Genomic DNA, 23934 nt, shown 5'->3' with positions numbered 1-23934 from the left:
AAGATAAGCAGCATGACAGTTTGGAAAACTGAGTAAGTCTTTGATTATTTACTAAGTTTTGATATCTGCTATTTGCCTCAAAATGCTAAAAAGTGAAGTATAAGATACAAACATGAAAGGCTCATTTGATCATCATAAGGAAAGGAATCAGTAGTTTTGCTTTTCTTTTCCTCAACAACTTATTTTTTATTAAAATAGCAAAGCCAAGTGTTGTGTTTAATAAGATATATTTTTTCATTTGAATATCAAATGGAAAAATACAATTAAAATATTTCTGCTTTTACATTAATCGTAGGCTATATTTCAGCAATGCATATATCTAAGAAGCTCAGCATACACATTTGGTATATATTAGATGCTTCTAACAGATGCCCAGACCTCTTCCCCTGATTTTTAATGTTCTTTTTTATGGCAGTGGTCCAGGGACATTTTAATTTGCAAGCCTGTAAACTTGGAAATAATACTTGTAGTGGGGCATTATGTCTAGTCCATTCCCTCTAAGTTTATTGTCCTGTGTCACCTAGCTCTGATTTTAGCTGATTTGCTGAACTGAGTTGCATAGTGCAATTCCAGCACAAAATTCACTGAGCAAAAGCACTCTGCCTTGCAAATAATAGTAATTGTGCAATATTATAAAGGTCTTTCCTCTTATCTGTGGGAGAGCTGGGGGACAAATTCTACAAAAATTTGCATTTTTAGGCAAATGTGATGGCTGGTTTCTGACAGCTCCTTTTACTGCCTGGTGCTGCCAGGGATACCGTGGGGGCAGTCTGGATGTGGTGGTGATGGGTAGGGCAAGTGCCAGGAGGTAGAAGGTACAGAGAGCACATTTCCCATAACCTGTTACACAAGTGTCCTGGGTCTTCTGTGAGATTTCTGCAGTGACACAGGAAAGCCAGGAAAAGCTTAGGGAAAAAAAGAGGTCTGGAAAAGCCCAGGAGGTGGCTTCTTCTTACAGATGAATTCACCCTGTGCTCACAGAGAGGTGCCTAATGGGAAATAGTTACCTCTGCAACAAGGGAGGACCAAGAAGCAGAAGCCTGAGCTGCAGGACAATGTATTGTAACTTCAAACTGCATCAGTACCTGTGGGAAAGCTGAGCTTTATTCCCTCCCCACCTCTGGGATGGTGGGCACATCCTGTGGCACTGGGTTGTGGCCATGACTGTGGGAGTGGCAGGTCCCACACCTCTTTTGCCTCCACCTCTGGCCTCAACGTGGCTCTCCGGGCCGCTCTGCCCTTCTCCTTCCCCAGTGCAGCCCTGGAAGTTCCATATCCCTCTCTGAGTTACCCATGTGCAGGGAAACATCATCAGCTGAAAGAGGAATGTATGAAGGTATGATGTGAAACACTGTGTTACCTGGTGCTAATCAATAAAGCAAAAATGTAGCTTTTTGACAGCACTTGTAATTTTGACTATTGCGATGGTGTGCTATTTCTTTGAATGCAGTATGCTTCTGTGCCCCATTAAAGCATGGCTGGCATCGCTTTCAACTATTCACAAATGCTGAGATGTTGAAAAATGTAACATTTACAAAAGATACATCTGGTGTATATTTACAAGGCTCAGGAATCATTTAAATAGTGCCTGTGCCATCACCATATTAGGAGAAAAGTTAGTCCCAGCCGCATATGTGAAATCAGTAGTCAAATGTGTGCTGGTTGAAAGTCCATTGCTATGATATGGTATTTTGGGGTATTAAACATGAAAATACCAACCTGGCTATAATGCTCAAATTAGATGAATATAGACCTGCATAACATGTGTGATAGCTACCTATAGGCACCTGTTTAAACATGTGGTCAGAAGAGGGTTATGGGTTTTGAGGGATAAATGGTTAGTTTTTTTTTTTTTTTGAGTAAAGCACAATCTTTGGCTTCTCATTGTGAGGTGTCATCATACCTTTTATCCTGTTCTTCAGTGAGAATTGTAAGACCTACCTTGGAATTGAGGAAAAGGCTATTGAACAGCTTCCTTTATATCACATAACATGTCAAGGACAAAAAGGTGTTTGTCTCCTGCCAGTGCAATACCACTTAAGTTACATTTGTAAACTATTTTTTAATTAATGCGATGGGTCATGTTTTCACCACACTAAGGCAGGAAATTCAAGGTAAACCAGATACTCCCTTTCTCAGTCACACAAACATGAATTAAGCATGTAGCATCAGACTTAATTTCAATTTCTAGGTCTGTAATTGAATCTAGCTCAATGTGAACTCTTTTTTCTGCACCATCACATTGATATCTGGATGTTAGTGACATTATTTAAAGCAACAAATCAACCTATAGGACTGTGTTCAACTATATGTCGTTTGACAGTAAATGGAATAAAAAAATGTTACTTTTCTCTAGGGGCAGATTTGTTAAAGGGTTTTCATCTTTTGTCAAGATATTTAATCTTGGAATGTTAAAAAAAATCAGTTTGTGCAAGTGCAAATTTCTGCATGCACAGTTTGCCTGATTGCTAATTTGGCTGAACACACTTAGCTTTAAGACACACAAATGAAAGAGGAAAGATAATTTTTGTATATATCCTTCTGAGTCAAGTATGAGTCACTGGACCCTAAGGGAAGCAGGTATAGACTTTTGGGGCTGAAGGCTGTCACTCTAGGTCACCCTGTACATCAGTCTCTGTTCATGCATGCCAATGAGAACAAACCCTAACAATGAGCTGTTGAGTGATGCCAGGAAAAATGAATGTTTCTGAAAGCTTCAGGGTTTTGGAGAAAGCAGCTGAAGCCAACTCTGTGGCACTCACCACTGCTGCCTAACTGAAGGAGGGCAAGATTTTGGCAAAAACCTCCCATGTAATGGACATATTTGAACACACCTTTGTTTTTCAACAGGCTGAGTAAAGCTGGTATGGGACTATAGAATTAAGCCAAAATGCCCAACCATGTTATTTCCTCAGAGGGGTTCACTAAAGAGCAACTTCAACTAAATTATTAGCGTTACTAGTAATTATTATTATTAATTCCTTTTGATAAATCTGTCCCTCCATCACAGTAGCAATCACATGCTGGGATGTCTACTGCTTAGGACATCATACTCCTTTGGAAGTGGATGCTTGTTTAATTGATAGATTGCAAAGAAGGTCTGACCTATTGCCTTTTCATGTTTTGCTTTGTTTCAATTGCCTGGACTCTTATAGCTCCTTAGTAGCTTTTCTGATCCATCATGTCAGGCTGGCAGCTGTGCTTCTGCACTGTGCCTGCCTGCCCACCGTGAGCCAGATTTCACTCTCAGATGCATGGCATACCCTCCTGCCTCACTGTTCTTTCACTGGAGAGCTGATTTTGCCTTCACCTCTATTAAATGCCTCAGTTTTAATGGGAATAACTGCTTACTCTCATGGGTCCTCAAACCTGGGCTCTAGGTGTGCAAAGGCAGAGGAGGAGGGCACATTCCCAGATGTCCCTAGGTGTGTGCTACGCATGCAGGATCAGGCTTATGCCTGACATCTGCACACTGAGCCCTCTACCCCTCCCAGTGAATGGTCCCACTCAGAACCATGGGAATTTTAATTTGGAGATGTTTTTCCCAGGCTGTGTAACTTTTGCCCTCATTGTGGACTCCTCACTTCTCTTGAGCCTAATCTCCCTGGTCATGTAGGCCCACAAAGGATGGCACCTCAAAAGAATAAACTCCATTTTACATCAGTCCACCTGAAAAATTGTCCTCAGAGGTTTCCATCCCCTCCCCAACATCAGGAAAAAATGGTTGAAATTTTATATGCAGATTTTAAAGAAGGAACAGGTTTTTTTTCTAACTACCAAGCTGTATAATAGGTGTTTTTGAGAGGTTGTTAACTTCAGCAGTATAGTCAGAAACAGTGTTACACCCCACACTGCATCCATAGTTAAGCAATTAACTTACTGATGGGCTTTTACATTTATTTACCTTGATGGAAAGATATGTTTACTGAACCTGAGTACAAATCAACATGAGGAGGTTCAAGTTCAGAGTAAATTTGACTAATGATGTTGTGTTTTCATCCTTAAAAGAAAGAAAAAACCTCTCTGCTTTTGATGCTATTTTATCTTCATTGGAAGGGATCTGAAATGATCCCAACTGTCATGTGAGAGCTCAGTTAGGCTTAGATCCTCTTTGATTGCAGCTGAACATCTCTCTCTGTTGGCTCATACCTTTCCTTATATGAATACAGCATACAGCAGTTCAGGTTGTTTACTGAACAGCACTTTAACTTTTCCTCTGTGAATGCCCTCATGATTATATCTTTAAGAAAATTTCAGCTGTGGCCACCTTTGCCTGAGGTGATGTTAATGTGGCCTCATTGCTGATGTGAAGGAAGAATTTCCTTTTGCTTTCACAGTAACTTCTGAAATATAAATAAGAAATATTTCTTCCATGAAACTTAATTATCTCTCTTTTTTTTCAGGCCTATTCTTTTCTCCTGTCTTGGTATGTGGATTTCTTTCTCTCGAAGTAATTCCTTAGCATACCCTTGAATGGCATCTACCACACGTGAGCATCCTCCACAGTCTCAAAGATACTTTTGTTGTTTTACTTCTTTGAACATTTGTTTTTTTGAGATGACATTGACAGACATGAGGCCTAAGTCTGGAGATGTTCTGTGGGTAGAACTCACATTTATTTCAGTATGTCAAGCAGTTTTAGGATCTGATCCATATTGAAGACTAGCATGGTGTAATGAGGCCTGGGCATATACAACAATATGCATTCTAACACAGCTCACTCAAAACAAATATGTTCCCTTCTCTTTGGCTGGTATAAACAAACAATCTCCATTGTGTTCTGCATGGCTCTGCTGCGCCGCCTTGCACATGGCAAGAGCTTGGCTTCCCTGTTCACAAAAACAGCATCTCCGTTCTGCGACACAGCCCGTGCCCAGACAGACCTGCAGCTCAGGACACTGGTCCTAAACACTGACAGCTGGTCTGGTGTTAAATCCTAAGTGAGGGAATGAGGGAATTTTTCTTGCAAAGATATACGTACACAGGGTCTTGTTTCTGAGTCCCGTGCACTTCAGTCAGACAATACTGATTCTGGATTCCACAGCTGGGAAGAGGAGAATCAATGTAATAGTTGTTGCAAGATCTCCTCACACTGACCCACAAAATCTTCTCCTCTTGCAATAAAAATTGTCAGCTTTGTGAAAAATTCGTGATGACTCGAGGTGGAAACATTAGCAGGGGTGAGCTCAAAACTCGTGTGAGACCCATTGTCTGTGTGAAGCAGAGTGAGTTTGAACCCAGGTGTTCCTTTTGTGATTGAGCTCAGACTTTTATTCCATTTTACAAAGCCATTACCCTCTCCTGTAACTTGTGCTGGAAGCGGAGTGAGCTGTTTTGGCACTGAAATGATTTCATTGTTAGGCTAAGTGTTACACAGATGGCATTCTTAAATGTAAAATTCTTTTTATGATTCTTTCTATTTCATATTTATTTCATTAGATCATTATTTATGTTAAAGAGTCGCTATTAATCTGAAACGTGCTCAGCTTGAAAGAAAATGTTGAGAGGAGTTTCAGGTATCTGATCCTCAAGCCTTTAGTTTTTTTGTTTTGCATTTTCCTACTTAAAATGTTTTTTTCTGTCTCTAGGTGCTATGTGACAGATCCACACAAACAACAGAGGGGAAAGAGCCTCACTTAACTGATTAGAGGAGAGAAGCAGTGAAAGGGAATATTCACAAAGCACTGCCAAATTCACAGAGCAAAGGAAAAGATAAAAAATAGAATAATTTCACCAGCCTTTTATTTTTTTCTCTATAGAGTAACGTAAGGTATTTCTTATACGAGCATCAGGGAAACAATTTTCAGACAAAAATGTGATTTCTTAATTAAGGATCTCTAATTCAAAATATATTTATTTAATAAAGAGTAATTATGATAGAAGCAACTACTCATTCATATCAATAATTCTTTCAGAAGTAAACAATATCAACATATTAGCATTTATTTTTCCATTTAATACACTGTGATTTAAAATAAATCCAAATCATCACAATCATTCTGCTCCATATGCTGGGAAAGAAAAAGTCACCTTAAACCAGATGCATATTTTGAAAAAAAAAGGAAAAAGAGAAAAAGAGGAAGACAAGTTGTTCTAAAGAAACAGCATATGGGAGAAAATCTTAAGCCTCGGTAAAGATGCTCTGCTTTGTAGATGGCAATTTAGTTTTGAACTGAAAGAGGGTATGTTTAGAATTAGATATTAGGAAGAAATCCTTCACTAAGAAGCTGGTGAGGCACTGGAACAGGTTGTCCAGAGAAGCTGTGGATACCTCATCCCTGGAATTGGTTAAGTCCAAGTTAGATGGGACTTTGAGCAACCTGGTCTAGTGGAAGTTGTCCCTGCACATGGCAAAGCGGTTGGACTAGATGGTTTTTGAAGTCTCTTCCAGCCCAAACAATTCTGTGATTCTATACTTCTGTGATAACTATGATTCTATGATAGCAAGGCTGAGTTATGCCAAACAAGATTCTGGTCAATAATTTTCAAGAATTAGGAATCAAATACTGATTTCTTTATTTTAGAAAATTAAAAAAAAAAAAAAAGAAATTTCTCTCAGTTTTAATCAGGAAAAGGTAGTAAATGTGATCAGGAAAATTCTGTTTTGAAGATGTCTATGTATGGAAACAATACACTGTTTACAAGTTCCAGGTTGGCTCTGCACGTGTACCTGCTTGTGTGCTTGGAGCTGCATTTATTTTTCCTGTTGCTAATTACGTAGCTAATCCCTCTCCTAACTTGTATCCTTAACTACCCACATCATTTTGTCAGCTGACAGCTCTTTTTCACTCCCTAACACATCAGCACTCCTGAAGCAAGTTCTGTTAAAAACTTTTATTTCTGTCACCTCTCTGAGGTCCAGAGAGTGGTGTTTGGAGCCTGTGGATCAGGATTGTACTTTGAATTTTTTTTACTTTTGGCATACTGAAAAAGAAATGAAGGGCTCAAGCCCTGGTCAACCTGTGCTTTTCTGCTAGAGCATCTTGAGAAGACGTTGTAGGTCTCCTCTTACTGCTTTTTCTGTTTTTGCTATCAGCAGGTGAGGCCAGAGGCTGTAGTGGAGAGTGGGGCATCGCCACTCTGCCTGCTCTGCTCCCATGTCCAGGGCAGCACTGACAGCATCCTCTTCGGGCCTTGGTGCAGCCATAGGGCCCTCTTGTCCTTGGATGAGCTCAGCAAAGCCCTTTCTCTCTCCCAGACAGAAAGCCCTGTATTCTGTCTGGGAAAATAAGACTGTGCAGCCCTTCTTCCCCAGAATTCCAGCAGTGATGCTCTCAGGGCACCTCTCAAAGCAGTGGCTGCAGTGGCAATACAGTGAGCATAGTGCAGGTTAGCCCTGCAAAAAGGTGTTTTCTTAGCCCCTCAGGTGAATTTTGTCACCTGTGTCATTATCCTGTTACTCTTCCAAGATTGCTGTTGCTGTCCCAACAAAGACTTCCCAGAGCAGGCAAGTTTAAAAGGTATCTGACTTTTGTTCTTTTCCGATCTCTGTCATGCTTTATGGTGTTAATATTCCTCCAACAATTTTTAAGGAGAAAAGCTAATCATGTTTGATTTTCCATACCCTAACAGAGAGGAGCCATGTATTTTCCACAAGCTATTGCATTATTCCTCTCTCCGGTGTGGCTCTGATTTAGTGCTGGATGAAACTCAAAAGGAGGATTAGTGTAGAGAGACTCCCATATGCTTGGATGCATTTCTGAACTGCGTACTATCCTCACTGCTTTTGATGAAAAAGCTGGGCTATAAACCTGATGAGAGCAGGCTTCCATGCAAGATGTTTAGTATTTCCTGCTTCCATTTGGGCCATGAATACAGCACATCCAGCCACTTTTGGCCCTGTAGGTCTTGGTCACAGGCCTGCCTGAAATTTAGAAAATCACAGTGGTGGAAAATGAATGGGGGAGTGAAAGGAAGTTGATTTTTCTCCACTTTAATAAAGACAGATTAGGGTTTTGTTCCAGCTTTGGCAAAAGCTTTTCTGGGGGATGGGCACAGGTAGAAAGTTTTTATATTAATGGAATTGGTTCATCTGTCTATTAGATGGCTGCACTGGAATGCAAGTCCTTTTTTATGGTCCTGAGTAAAAGAACTTGTGCTGCTTTTTAAGGGCTGCCTTCTGGGAAAATTAGAGCTGGATGTAAAACTCTGACTATATGAAGTAAGCAAGATTAAGAGAAATAGTGAAAAAGGGAGAGAGGGAGTCTTCCCAAAGATAAGCTGCTACAGTGAGTCGTGCTACTGCTCGGTGTCACACATGGGGGCTTCACTATAACTAATATCTGATAATTTTTCTAGCTGGTAATTAAACTGTAAGTAGTGAAACACAAAGCAGCACTGAAATTTACCCTAAAACTGCTGGTGTACTGCCATTTGGGGCTATCTTCTTTACTATTTTCTGTATTAGAAAGAATTTCTCAATAGTTATCAGTCGATCATTTCTGCTGATTCTCCTCTCCATTACAAAGGATTCTGAGTTTGTGAATGAAAGGCTATGTTTTCTCAACCAAATCCTTTGCTCCTCGGTCTATTAGTAAACTAATGTTAACTTAACAAGATTTGACTGAAACCTCAGGGTCTGCCAGCTGGATGCTTGAGGAGTCCAAGCTGGCTAGGTAAAGAAACACCTTTTTCATATGACCCAGCTCGGCTCCCAAGTTGCCCCACAAGTTTCTATCAGTACAAAGGCTGACATTGTGTACAAGGAGCAACTCAGATTACGGTCCCTTCCAGCTGCATTGCCCCTGACCCCAGCCCTGCCCTGGGCTGCCCACGCTCTGCCCTCCCTACACGCACGGAGGCTTCAGCTGCAGCCACTGCCTGACAGCGTTGGGTCTGGTCTTGAGGGTGGCCTTGGATGTGTTTTAAAAGGAAGTGCAGACGCTCTGTGAGGATAACATGGAATGATTATTTTAGGGCAGATTTTCCCCTCAAAAAAAATATAGTTCTACATGTGCGCAGTTTGATCTTCACACAAAAGATTTATATAAGAACTCACTTCTCTCTGTCAGTTACAAAAAAAAAAAAAAAAAAAAAAGAAAGCATGCTGGCAGGATTTAGGGAAGTGTGCAGGCTAAAGGATAGAAGCAGACAAAAGGGAATTTTTCTTCTAAGAACATCTGCACAGCTGGAACCCTGCAGTGCTGTGGTTTGACAGCCTAGGTGTTGCCTGGCTGAGGCAAGGGACAATGTCTGTTTGGCACCCTCCTGACACAAAAATTTGGCCAGAGATTCTTAGAGCAGTCCTCAGCTGTGTCCCTTGCTGTGCATACACAGATGCATGGACATTATTTTGCCATCAAATGACTGTTTTGGGGAATCTTCTGCCCTGGAGGTAAACTATACATAAATGATCTGAGAGCAAAGGTGGAGGAAGAAACTGTGATTTCTTTACATGCTAAAGTAGATATAAACCAGACACAGAGTTAACTGGAATAGAATATCTTCAATGCCTCTAGATCGGCAGAAACCAAACATCCCTGACTCCTAGATGCCCTGCAAAACGTGCCTATAGCTCAGGCTGGAGAAACTTAACAATAGGTCTGTTAGAGAAACAGCCCTGAGAGCCTAGCAAGGATAGAAAGGCTCCGTTGAGGCACCTGCACCCCAAATCTCTTTGTAAGGTCATATCACCTCCTACGGGTAGACCATAGGCTAGCTCAGTATGATCTGCTCTGTGGTGTGAAGCAAATGCATGTGTGAGTCTGGAGTGGTTCTGATTTTTGTCTGTCTCAGGCTGGCCCCATTCAGCCATCTCTGCCCTTGGTGGGGAGTGAGTCCCAGATCCAAAGACACATTCTAACAATACAGCCTGTGTGCATGCTTCTATTATAACATGATGCTTAAAACTGAATATAAGCAGGGATGAGGCTTTAGATCTTCCTCAAATCGCCCTGTAACTTTGAGATTGTCAGACAGTGCTGAAGTGAAGAGATCTGGAGTAGGAAAATTAGTGAACACAAAAGTCATGATATTTACTCAGTTTATGCATTTTCTCTCTTTTTTTCCATAAAACCTGCATAACTGGCATGTAATTGTTTTGCTAAGTGAGTCTTGAAAGCAAAAGTCTTGATAGCTGTCACATATCTTCTTTGTAGTACAGTGTGTTGTCCTCAGAAGATAATCAGAACTTGCTCAGAAAAACTTAATCAGCAGAACTGAGCACATTGTCAGTGCTTAAGAAATAATAAATTATAATAATAACCACAGTTCCTTTTGACACAACCTATCAAACTTTTTCTTTATTTCCAGGAGTATCTTATTTACGTCTGTTTAAGATTTAATACCTTCTACAACTCTGCTTGTTATGGTTGAGAGGACTGGTGATATAACCTTACAAGGTGGAAGTATTGACTGAAATAAAATTTTGACAAAGGGCAGAAACAAAATGTAAAGAAAATTATTGAAACCTTCCTTTCCACTTAGTGGTGTTGCTTTACAAGTCTTAAAAACTGAATTCAAGACTACATTTGATCTGTTCTATTGTTAAAATATAAAACACTATGCTTACAAGTTAATAGATGCACATTTAAATTTTCTGATAGTCTGTTTTTTAAAAGACAGACTCATTAGGCTTTCTTTACAGAAAGGTGAATGTGTCCAGAATAAATTAATTATTTTTATTAAAAGGAGCTTGAATAGCTCAGAAAGTTGTTAACATAGCTGGGGCTAGGCTATCACTTCTTTGCCACCATTGTAATTTGGCCTTGGCTTGGAGTTACTAACACTCATTTCATTTTCTGATCGTTTGGTAATTTTTATGCAACCTGTTGGTAGGTTTTACTCACTTTGAACAAGACATATATTCACATCATAGAGAAAGCCATCGGGTCAGCTCTAAGCTGCTGCTAATTGTCACAGGCTTAAATGGACCCGTTTCAATTTAATCCAGTTGAGGATCTGGCCAGTGATCACAACTGGCATTAATTAGCAGATGTGTTATCAGACTCCGTGGAGATGTCCTGGGTTGAGTGACAACAGAAGCGCTCAGCTGCTGCAGCCGCTGGAGCTGTGCCAGTTTGGCAGCTGATGGCACAGCGCCCGATGCTGGCAGGTGCAAAGTCCAGGTCACCCCTGACAGAGGCATGCTGGTGGCTTCTGTCACCAGTCTCCAAGTAGAAGGAGCTGCAGAAGGAGCTCAGAGCACCAGGCATGTGGTTGTAGCAAAGCACAAGCAACACAAGTCTTCTGGGAGGAGGAAGGCAGGCAGGGAAGACAGGGAGGATGGAGCGCTGAACTGACTTGTCCCTGGAGCTGGATATGCACCAGACATTGCACTGCTAGAGAAGCAAAAGCCACTAGCAAATATGTTGAGGCTCTGGCTTTCCATGTGTGCCATCTGATCAGACACTGTAATGCCAGTTGCAAGTGTGTGGCAGAAGGATAAGGGAAACACATTTAAAAAGCAGGGGATCCTGAAAAGCAGTTGAATAGCTACTGACAGTGTTAGTGCTATTATGGCTGTAAACTAGAGGTTTGGACCATGACTAGAAAAGTGTCTTGAGCAGGTCATGGGGGTGAATGAAGAGCAGGAATAAGAGGCTGCAATTTTATCAGGGAAAAAGGGCATGCTATCCTCCCTTTGCACTTATCTGAGTGCTGTGTGGGTTAAAACCAGGCTAGTAACCTGCCCAGACATTGCTGAGTAGCAGCCAGTTCCTCTTTCTCGTGCCTACTTACCTCCACAGGATGGTGGCAGGAACAAGTTGCCAAGTTAATGGCATGGGACCCTTGTAAAGATTTATGGTTTGTTAATATTTACAGGACAAAACTGGACATCAGGTAGCTCAGGGAGTAATTTTTTCAGCTCTTGACAGAGTTGGAAAATTTGCTTAACTGACCCCATGTATTTTGATGCACTGTGAAAGAAAAGAAATTCTTTTAATTGTCAGATCTTTCTGTTGTAACTTAGGTAAGGAAAACAGCAAGAGAGTGAGAGTTCAATAGTACTGAGAATGAAGAAGTTTCTAGAATGGTTGCAGACCTCTGACCCAGCTGATAGGAAGATATAGACTATTCAAGGAAGGTGCTACCACCTGCAAATTCTGTCACCCTTCCTGCACATTTCTCCCACCACTCAAAGCAAGATATGAAAAGATGTTTATGCACCTATTTGCTGTGAAAAATCTGGGTCCTTCGCTGAATAGTTATCTTTGGGCCCGAGGCCACAAAAGGGGATGACCGAGACTCATGTGGGTTATAGATGTCCAAGTCCAGGTTCCCAATCTACACACCCCCTGCATTTTTCATCACCTGCATTTTTGATAAAGTTCTTAGGACGTCTAAAACTTTTTTTCTGCTCATGCCTCTTGGTCAGTCACCAGCTCAGCTAAGTTGAACTTCCCAGCAGTTAATCCTGATTCATCTCCTCAAACCATCCACTGCTTCACTCATGTGTCTTCCAAGAGTGTCCTGGTAAAGCACATGTAACACATGATCAGGACTGAGCAGTACACAAAGTACAGCAGCTGTGTTCACTGTCATTCAAAGGCATTAACTTCAAACACCACCCAAGCTTCAGGGGCTTCAAGCCCTTATGTCTTATCTGCAGAGAGAGTGGGAACCTTAGGTAGGAAGCTGCGTACTAAATAGTCACGGGGGAAGAGATTTTTCATATTTCCTGCAGAAGTGGTGCTGAGACATATAAGGTTCTCTGGGAGGAGTTTAAGGCAATGAGGTACAGAATCAGATACAATCTCCAGCCCTCCACTGCTGAATTAACTTGGTGTTTTGGATTGATGCAAGATAGAGGATCTCTCTTGGCATACTCATTGCTGTGTAAGGTGTTTCTAAAACATTGTCTTCACAGCCTAATGAAAATACAGTGATTTTTCAGAAAAATCAGTAGAACATATCCTCAAAGGGTATGATGATTATTGGAGTTTTAATTAAAATAGTAGGTAAAATAAGTATTATAGTGTGCTATTACTTCTAAAATAACAACAGAATAAAGATGCCCATTTCTTTTTTGAGTGCAATTTTCTAAATGAAAAAGTAAACATTAATATCTGCAGAGATCTTACTGATCTTGTATGATAATTTAGAAAAATATCCCTATTAGGGATAGTTATATATGCTTTTTGTTGGAAATGCAATCACAGGATATGCACATAGCTGCAATCTGTAGACAGATTAAGTAAATTAAATCACTCAATGTCTTTTTTCAATAGCTCTAAAGTTAAAAGTAATTTGCAAAGAAAATACTCAGTTTCAATTGGTTTGTAATATCTGTTAATGATCTTTGGAAAAATTTCTGATAACATGCAGGAATTCCCTCAGGGGCAGGGTTGTGAATAAGTGGATTTTTTTAAAGTTTGAGATGTCATTAGCTAGTGATTTCTTTGAAGTAAAAAGCTGTTACAGAATAAATTGCAGAGGTATACAAGTGAACAGGACAATCATTTTTATGAATAATATACATTATTTCCACTGTGCTTTCTGGCCTCCAAAGAAATAATTTACAATCTAGCTTGCCATTACAAACATCCTGGAAGAGCAACTGCATGAGCATTTTGTTATTTTATGTGTACTCTTTGGCTTTATATAAAAGTACACCTTGATGGTATAAAATCACTAGTGTAAAGAGCTGATTTGCCCATTTTATTTTTTTTGTTTTCTTTTCCCCCATGTAGATAACTTTTTCAACCCACAAGGCTGAAAGAACTTCCCTTAACTGTAATGACCCCAGCACAGCTATTCACTAGAAGACATCCTCCATGATTTCTTAGGGGCCCATAAGATGACTGAAGTTGTAGGTAAGTGCAATCATGTCAAAAAGTGCCTCTATTCTCTTGGTACCTTGTCAGCATGAACATATTTTTAACAGTTCAGAGATGAATAGGGTATCTATCATGTCACACCACAGAAAGGTAATATAAGATAAGGCAATAAAGACAAATTATATCTCCTGGTCCCACCTTAGGATATCTCAAGTAAAAAAGAGTGCTGGAAATGTCATAGAACACACCTGTCCATGGAGAATGTTGTACTGCCTCCAAGGTTCAGTTATACCACTCAACCATGGGCACCTGAGGATGGACCTTCTACTTCCACAGGTTCCTGTGGGTGGTTCTGGGTTTACATGGAGATGGAAGGGATGCTGGTCTGGGTGATAGGGCACTGGGACTCCAGTGTGTCTGTTACACTGGTCCAAAGATACAGTTAATTGCAGCCATTGACCTTTTGATTTTCTCACCTTTCTCCAAACCTCTTTTGCCCAAGACCTTGTTGGACTTGGTCATCTTATTCCTGCAGACCTGCAGACAGAGCTGAAGACACACCATGCTAGCATGAATATGACTGATGCTCCCAGGGTTCCCATACAGGGGTGGACGAGAACAGATTTGTTGCACTCTAGAAAGAGATGAGATAATCACCAGTTTGAAAAGCCTCCTAGGCTTTTCTGACCCTCTGAAGGCCCAGTGTGATGGTTTACCATGGGTGAATGTGCTCTCTTGACACTGTCTACTGATTGGCACATGCCATGAACCACTGGGATGATCTGACATCATTGTATAATAGCAGTTAGTAAAAATCACGGATTTTTTAAGGCTAGGAGCAAACCATTATTATAATCCAATCTGATCTCCTGCATAATGCATTCTACTGAATTTAACCCAGCTTGAACTTTGTGTGAAGATTTGCTTTTATGCCTAAAAATGACTTGTAATTTCCAAATATGATGCTGTTTCTCTCAGTACTAACCATGTGATAGCAAGTTCCATTAATTAACTGTACATTGTTTGGAAAAAGCAACTCCTTTCATCCATTTGAAATTCAATACCTTTCTGTTTCACCTTGCAAGATAGGAAATATTTTTTCTTTTTCTGCTAATTAAGTTCAAAGATCCTGAGGACAGAATGTTATTTATATTATAGTCATGCTTAAGTAGAACTCTGAAGAAGCCTGGGGATCACATCATACAAAGTGAGGGAGACTGTGCAAGTCCTTTGGGACTGAGACTGTTTTAATAGATACATGGCACATTTTCAAGGAAGATGAGTGATTTAACTGAAAAAGTTGCCAGTCCAGTCAATGGATTCCTACCTCTCAACCATCTATGCCTTTCAAAAGAGAAAGGTAGAGAAAAGTGAATTTCTAAAAGTTAGACCCAAAAAATGAGTTAGGATTGTAGTCAAGTTCCTGGAAAAGGACTTTTCACAAGCGCATGAAGCGACAGGACAAGGGGAAATGACCTTCAGATGAAGAAAAATAGATTTTTATTATATATTAGGATGAAGCTCTTTACTATAACAGTGATAAGGCACTGGAACAGGTTTCCCAGGGATGTGGGACACCTCACCCTTGGAAATGTTCAAGGCCAGTTTATATGGGACTCTGAGTAACCTGCTCTAATGGGAGGTAATAATCACTACTTATGGAGGTGGGATTAGAATTAGATGATCTTTAAGATCCCTTTCAACCCTAATCACTCTATGATCCTATGATTTAACAAAGGAAAACAAGTGTTTCTAATATGCAGCTCTGTGTCTTGCCCACTGTCCATGGGTCAGATTGGCCTCCAGTGGCTGAAAGTTCTTTAAGACAACAGGGTACACTGAGGAAAATACCTGCAATATCTGGTTCATGAAAGGTCTCAGAGCCTTCCAGAGCTGCTGGGCTCCAAGGACATTTTCTAGTGTCTGAGACAACAGCATGTGTTCTAAGTTTATGGAGAAGCTTTGTTCAGTTCAGTACGATTTGAATAATCAAATAATTAAAGACGTCTAAGATCATCAAGTCCAAACATTAACTTAACACTGCCAAGTCCACCACTAAATCATATCCCTAAGTGCCATATCTAGGAATATGAGAATATGTCTCATGAGAATATATCTTTCCCGAGGGACAAGATGGTGCTTATGTTCTTTCTCTTCTCAAGACCTTTTCACTTTTATAATTTTTATTACCATTCTCTGGACTTGTTCTATTTCTACTTTCTTTTTTCAGGGATTAGGTGACAAAATTTGAAGACAGTATTCAAAGTGAGGATGTGTCACTGATTTATATAATAGCACTATAATATTTTCCATATTATTCTCTAAAACTCTTTTCTTTGTACAAACCCTGTAAGATTCTTTTAATTCTTTGAACTACAATGCCTTTTAACATCTGTAGTTTACTCTGATCAGATTTTAACAAAGGAATAAAAGGTTCCATTTTTCACATAGAATTTTATTTATTGTTTGAACTTTAGAAGAGAAATTGGTTAACTTACAATTTAAAACTCTTGGCAATGTAGACCATTGGGCAAGGATTTCATTATCGGTCCTTCTATACTTTCTGTGGAAGTGTGTGAGGCTGAAAGTTAGTGTACAAGATCTTCTCTCAATAGGCTTGTCTTTTGCTTTGTAGACATGGACAAAATCTAATTTGGAGCTACCAGCATCCCCAAAGATGTCAGAAAGGGCATTCACCTGTACCCCTTTCCTGATGAAACATACTGGAGCCCCACATTTACATGCTGTTCATCCAGGACAAAGTGTGCATACAGCACCTGAATTTTGCCATCTCTCACATACTGAACCTCACACTTCCATCCATACCAGGCCAGGGAAAGACCCCCTTGCAAATGATGCACTTGATGGCTGCAGAGGGTGAGATCTTGCTCTTGTGTCACAGCTTGCCATTATGCCTTCATCAGGATACTAGAAAAGGCTCAGGGAAAATAGTTACAGCTATTCTATCACCTGAGACACTTCTGGCAGCTCCTGCCTTTCCTTAGAATTACCAATCCAAGTGGTGACCCTGCCTGACCCTGCTTATCTTGTAAAACCTGACAAGATCACAGCCTGAAGCAGTATAGCCACAGGCTCAATACTGGCTACCAAAGTGTCTGTCTAGTATTTTCAAGAAACGTTGCTCTAAAGATTTACAATACCAGCTGCTAGATATATGGACAATACCAATGCACAGCTCTGACCCCTGAACATGGCCCCACTTACATAGAAATTTGTGCCTCTCAAGAGGCCAACACTGAGCTGCCACAAACTAGTCATTCCCTATCTGCAAGCAAGTGGATTTTAAGTACAATTTGATTACATGTACTAAGACATTGGGAAAAAGTATTTGAAAACTATGGTCTTGAGATCAGAATTCATGGTTAGTTTTTTTCATCAGTTGCATTACTACTTTAGCAATAGAATGATCTCTGCCATTTCTGTGTAATATATAGAATTTACTTTTAGTTTGGTGTAGAGAATTTTCTTCACTCTTGCATGACCAAAGCAGTTTTTCATTCGAAGGTATTTTTAGATGAACTGTAAGTTTCCTCCCCAGCAAAAATTTTAGCTACACCAAGTGAAAGCAAATGCATATTTCCTCAGCTATCGCTAAGGATAAACACAGGTTTAAATATTAAAAAAACTTTAAGGGTTTAGTTGTATATATGTTCAGACACCAGACGCATGAAGTTCTTGTGAAGTTGTGTGAGCTTTTCTCCCCCTCTTCTTCCTAGAACAGCAAAGACTTGGAACAGACACTGAGGTCCTATTGCTCCTGTCGGAAACTTCTGTTGACTGCAGCATGAGTTGGATGGGACCCAGAGAAACCAAATACAGACAAGTAATGATGAGTTGGCCATACAAGCAAGGAAAATCACAGATAACAGGTGCACACCAATTAGCAATGTATCTTTTGGGTCGTCCAGTACATCTTCCTGACACAATGAAGTTGTTTCTTATGGCATATTTTTGTGGTTTTTTTTTGCCTAGATTAAATTTCCTAAGTGATGCCATATCTCAAGGGAGAGGTTGTGTTGCCTAGAGTAGTCTGTTGTCAGGAGTTTTATCCATTCTTAACATCATAATATTTCTTCTTTTTACATCCCTTTGCAAATTTCCTTTCCCTTTGATCTCTTTTAACTAGTTGATGCTGTGTTTAGTTAGAATTAAGGCAAATTATAGATATTTAGCTCACTTAATATTTTCTAATGTAGCAGTCCTTTCAGACTTCTTGTTATTCTTCATTCTTTCTCATCACACAACTGCCTGTCAGCATCTTTATTAGTTATGAGATTTTAAAGATGTGGTGCATTTCTCTGATCTAACAACAGATCTGGTATAGAGTTGAGCACCCTTAGTGTCTTGTCACTAAAAACCCCTCCTGATGTGTCCAGAGGAAAGCTGCAAGCATTCTGAACAGGCACACAGGTAGAGTATCCTGCTTGACCCACTTCCTTGGTGCCTCTTTATTGACCCACAAAACACTATTAAAACAGTTAACCTAGGAGTTAAAAAAAGTACATGGCATTTTGCTTTTTAAAAAATTATTTCTCATAATGTAAAAAGACAGAATAACACAGATAAAAAAATCTTTGATGCTGTTGAGCTTTTCTAACCCTTGGTCATGAACCTTACAGATTAACATTAAGGAAAACATCATCTTCTGTAACTACATCTGAGTGCTAGGAGAGTACATTGTAGAAAGTAATTATATACATAGTGACAAGCATAGCTGTTCACTTCAGCCAGTAAGTTCTGATCTACAAATTACAATACTCCTTTTGTGCTAGATGAAATCTTGGTTGTAATTGACTGTCTTTACCTTTGTGTTCTGTTGGATTGGAGGAATATAATTTTAATCTGCTCTCTTTAAATTTTCATTAAGGAATATTTCGGCTACCTGCAGCCTCATCTGATGATGTTAATGAACTCAGCTAGCTCGATCTTCTGTGCACCAGCAGGGACTTCTTTACATGGGTAAACTGTATAGAACATTGTTTTCAACTTTAATGTACTTGGATTTAACCTTATAAAATAATGGCATATCTAAAGATAGGTTATATACATAGCACAGACATGTATGTATGCATTTATATGTACATGTGTATGTATACATACATAAATGCACACATATGTATAGAAATGCTGATGTTATTCACCCTTTTGAAATCTTTACAGCTAGTCTTAACATGAATGTGCTGTTAAATTTGGCAGTGTTATACATTTTTTGGAGTTTACTTCTGTAAGATAAAATCATAAAGATAAGCTGTGAAACTTGTGCAGCTGATGACATAATTCTAGAATCTTGTGATGCTGAATCTCATATTTCTATGAATGTGGGATGGATATTCCTTGTTGAAATAATTATACTGCCTATTGCAATATATGTTCCCTTGGTTTTATGTGGGTACTGAGATGTCCAAACTATTAAACATATGTGTACAATGAGTCCTGTGTTCCTTATTTATTCTAAAGAAGGCAATTAATTTCTATGATTTTATTGTATAATAAAGTAAAGTACTCTAAGAATCTCTTATGAGGATAGCAATAATCTGTGACAATATGTATATTTACTTTTAATAATGATGTCCAAATATACATATGTGCATATAAATATGCATATATGTATATACAAACACAGAGAGACATATACACAAATTAAATGAAACCAATTAGAATGTGGCATAAGTAGATTCAGAGCTTACTTGTTATGGCTGTGTGAAGTGATAATTTGAACTACAAGGATATGCAAAAAACATAGTTCAATATACTCCATTGGCTCATTCTCGTTATGTTCACCTGTGACAGGCTGTGTGCTAAGATGGGGTACCAGCAGATACTCTTAATGACAGCTGGCTCCAAACAGAGCTTTCAAAGTAGTGCAACACCCCAACTTCCTTCCAAATCTTGGTGCTTGCTAGTGCTTAACTGAGGCTGGTTCTTAAAGTCAGATGTTCAGATATAAGTTATTTGGAAAGAATCTGATTCTTTATGTTCAAACTGTTGATATGTTCAACATATAGGCTTTTTGTTGCCCATGATTTTGCATTTGAGCTCACACATAGATTATGCTCGTCTATTATCCACAAAAATGATGGATGTTTCTCCCTATACTCTATTTGCCTGGGATGTTCTCTATCAATTTCTTCACTCTCTTGTGGGCTACATAAACTGAGATTTGGATGGGAGCCTTTCTTTTTACTGGGACCAAAAAAATCTGCTAGCCACTATGTTGAGAAAGGGAGAAAATCAGCTTTACTCTAACATCACCCTATATTACACCCCCTAAGCTCAGCCAACCAGGAACACAGCAAAAAAAAAGCCCAACTGAGCTTCAGTTGTTGTGTGTGAATTTTCCTGGTGGATGCAAACAGAATCTGGAAATACACATGCTCCTCCTTGGGAGAGAAAAGCAAACAGGTTTTATCTATTTGCAGTTGAACTAAGTGAAAAATAGCCAGGGACAGAAAGCACACTTGAAGGTAAGATAGGAATATAAGTAAATATCACTATGCTAAATTCAAGGGAAATGTGCCACAGTGTTATAATTATTACGGAGAACATGTGCTACTTAATTGTTACACTGTGTTGGTGCAAGAGTTGAGTATTCCATATGGGACAAATAGAGGAGCTGACCCTGGGATGCTGTTGGCTCTTGTTTAGAAGCCAGTATGTGAGGAGCATGCCATGAATGGCCTTGTGAAAATGAGACTGGTGAGCTGATTTGGTCTTAGAAATTACTTTTCAGAAGGGTTAGAAAAATATTTTAAATCTCTGATAAATTTTAGTTGTGCTAGATGACTGGACAGCTGAATGTGTGCAGTGTATTCGAAAACAGTTTTTTGTTCGCCATACCACTTGGGCAACCCAAGCACTAAGTGTCAGGCCTTCCAAGGAATTCAGACAAAAAATAGCCCTGCTGTTAGGGGATCTTCAGTGCTGCCAGGACACTTCTCTGTAGATGAAATAAAGGAGACCTGAGCATCAGGGAGTTCAGAAAAGCATTGACCATGTGCCTATCAGTCTCTTTTGGATCTACACTCATTTCTGGCGTATTGACCCTGCTTTAGCTGGAGGTGCATCTGGGGAGATGTTGAGGGGAACAGGATAGGTCTGTCCTCATTTCTGGAGGAGGTATGGGTCTCCTGCAAGCCAGAGGTCTGTGCAGGGCTGTTTCCCTGCAGCAGGCTTGCTTGGCTTACAGACACCCGTCGTGCTAGCTCCAGCATGGTACGTGTGAGCAGTGTTGGCCACGCTCACAGGCTGGCGATGCTCCTGTTTGCCATCAGCCTTCCCTCCTGGATCAGGGCCGCTACCGATTGCTGAGGGGTGGCCAGGAGCAGCTCCCTCTGGTGAAACTCTTTTGTGCTTTTATCTCCCTTTTCTTGGCAGTAAACTGCCACTGGCTCCCAGCCATGGCCCTCTCGCCCTCCCCAGTGCCCAGCTTGCATGCTCAGCCAGTGCTTACATCTCTTCCAGCAGCTGGCCCTACTCTTCCTCCACAGCTGGCTGCTGCCCCCTACTGTGGTAATTATTATTTATTATGGATATTCAGTGTACATTATGTGTCCAAAGTCCAGTACAGTCTGAATCACTACCAGGGTCCCACTGTGTGGGCAGAAGCACACAGCCATACAGAGTTGTTTCACATTGATATTCACTTGATTCTCACACAGGGAAAGACTGAGGGGAAAGGGGTGAAGGTGGCTGTTGGCACCTATTAGCACTATCTGATGTGACACCTACTCTCTGTGCTGTGTTACGTGACTCCTGCAATAGCACAACTGAGCGCAGAGCTCCTTTTTCTCCACCTTGCTATCAGTAGCAGGTCTCCTGCTATTCCTGTTACCTAGCTGGAAACACCTGAGGTGTTTTCCAAAAGCCATGGTTGCTACATAATCACAGTTTAACTCCCTGTTGCTGTGAATGCAGACATTGCTTGGCACAGCATGGCTATGTGGGATACCATTTTCTTTCCTATTTCTCTCCATCACCTTCTTCTCTGGGTTTCTTTGTTATGCATCCCTTTCCTTACACTTCAACATTCCTTCGCACCCTGCCTCCCTGAGGACACCACCCTCAGTTAAAAACAGAGGTGCTGTAACTCCCACAACTTAGTGCACAGGCAAAAGTACCTGGAGAGAGAAGCAGATTTCTGTACATTTGGAAAAACAGAATCCGGGACATATTTCTCACATATATGTGCATGTGTGAGAGGCAGGTTCTCAGCACTGCCCTGTTCAAGAGGATGGAGCAATACTGCTCCATGGCAGCTGAGGCTCTGTGCCAGTATGTAAATGTAAATATCTATTTTTACAAACCCTCCTACAGTTTGCTTTTAAAAAAAGCTTTCTCTTTAGACACTGGAAACATACAAACCAGTGAGAAGTGTCCCACTTTCTATATTTTCTCTATTTCCTACCTGTGACTTCATTTGAAAGCTTTTAAAATCTAATGAATTCAAGAGACAAAGTGAATTAAAACTGAAGAAGCTTTGCCTTCAGTACACTGGGCCTAGTCTACAGGAATTAAAAAAAAACTAGGATAGAAAACAGAAGGGTACAAAGCCATGTAAGTCCAGATAATTTAAAATGTTTGATTGTAAGTGGGCTCACCAAACCCTGCAAAATTTCCACTGTCTATTACTTGCAATCTTCTGCCCTTTCAGCTAGCTGCAGCAAGTTAATGTAAAGAACAAATACTTACAGTCTCTGCGTCAGAGCACTTTTTGCCATGGATCACTTTTTAAATTGATTCAGGTTTACATTTAATTGCTTCCTTTGCATGCTATGTGTACACATGCACTTCTCCCACCCCCTATATTTAATACGTAACTGTTGGGTAGGCTGAAGTCTTTGAATATGGAGTATTCAAACCTCAGAGCACAAGCCTCAGGAGTTTCAACCCAGGAATTGATTTGTCCTCTTTTAAGATGGGAACCACATGTGTGACTTGAATCCAGATCTTGGGTGATTCTGGATACACTTATTTGAATGCATCAGGATTTGGGATTCAGACTAGTTTATTTTTTATGACACTAATCCTGACACCTACTACTGGGTTTTTACCTTTCCTTGCCTCAATAGAAAGAGAAATGCTTCTCATATTCACTTCTTCCAGACTGATTTGGAGTTCATTCTAGGATGAAATAATCATCAAGTATTATTCTCAGTTTTGTTTCTTAATATTCTCTGTGATAATTGCTTATAATTGACCTCTGTAAAACCTTTAGAATCTTTAGATCATTTGGTCTCCTTTCTCTGAGAAGACTCTGTCATCCCACTTTTTCTCTGAAGGCTGCTCCACTGGTTTTTCAAAGTAACCAAGTGCACTTTCCCTCTTTGTAACAGCCTTAGTGGTTTGGGAGACTGAAGAACACCTTCATGGGGTGTTCATGTCCAACAAGCTCCTCTCTTGAGCTGTTATTCAGAACTAGTGTTTTTGGGCTCTCTAAAACTGTGGCAAACTTCAAAGCTCTTTTATTCCCAGGATTTTCCTCATCTCCTTTTGAAGACAGGCAACATAATAGGGCTTCCCAGCCTTCTTGTGCTGCTGCATTTTTCAAGGAAAGAAGGCATCCTCTTGTCAGTATCTTGGCTTTTTCTCACTTTATTTCCCCTCAGAACTCCCAGATGAACACCATCCGGTTGTGGTGATTTACTGCACTTGAGTTTCTCAAGTTACTCTACAACTTCCTCCTTAGAGACTTCAATCTGTATAAAGGCCACACTCTGATTTTCTTTGCAAAGTGCCTTTGGCACAGGAATTCCACACCACTCTCAGCAGCAGACACAATGCAAAAGATTAATTTAACTCCTCTGCTAGCTTGTTGCACTCTTCTGACCCACTATATATGGATTTGTGGGGATCTCTGCAATGTTTTTGTGCAAAGTCCAGGCTAAGAACAGTATTTGCCAACAGGTGAGGCATGACTCTCTAGCGGTATTCTCTTGCTGCTGCACTGAAGGATATTTCTGTGTGTATTACAGCCACTCTCAGCACACATCATTTGACTGGTTTACTAAGCCCAGTATCATTCCTCTGCACCATGTCTGTCACAGGTGGGTTAAATTCTCACCCATGCAAACTGGCACTGTTTCTAGGGTGATGCTCAGGTGAGGAGCTAGTCCTGCAGGAGACCCTTCCCTAGTGCTTTGGCAATCCACCTCCTGACAGGTCACAGCAAGAGGCAGGATGAATGCTCAGCACCACA

General features: G+C 40.3%; 1 protein-coding gene across 12 annotated transcripts in view; it reads left to right on the top strand.

Moving 5' to 3' along the window:
• The window catches only part of LOC110474635 (uncharacterized), a 66756-nt gene that overhangs the window by 20752 nt on the left and 22070 nt on the right, over positions 1 to 23934 (top strand). For 2 of the 12 annotated variants that reach the window (XM_085558269.1, XM_085558250.1), the window contains 4 exons: positions 4404 to 4489; positions 13632 to 13754; positions 17456 to 17608; positions 18607 to 19169. In XM_085558269.1, the coding sequence (XP_085414395.1) occupies positions 4404 to 4454 (51 nt within the window). In that variant the 3' untranslated portion in view covers positions 4455 to 4489; positions 13632 to 13754; positions 17456 to 17608; positions 18607 to 19169. Of the gene's footprint in view, positions 1 to 4403; positions 4490 to 13631; positions 13755 to 17455; positions 17609 to 18052; positions 18150 to 18606; positions 19170 to 23934 lie in introns of those variants that run through there. The other 10 variants (XM_085558262.1, XM_085558228.1, XM_085558233.1 and 7 more) reach the window with 8 other exon arrangements.

The sequence above is a fragment of the Lonchura striata genome, chromosome 1 (assembly GCF_050655825.1).
Source record: "Lonchura striata isolate lonStrDom1 chromosome 1, ASM5065582v1, whole genome shotgun sequence".
Taxonomy (NCBI): Eukaryota; Metazoa; Chordata; class Aves; order Passeriformes; family Estrildidae; genus Lonchura; species Lonchura striata.
This window is presented reverse-complemented; position numbering and strand designations above follow the sequence as displayed.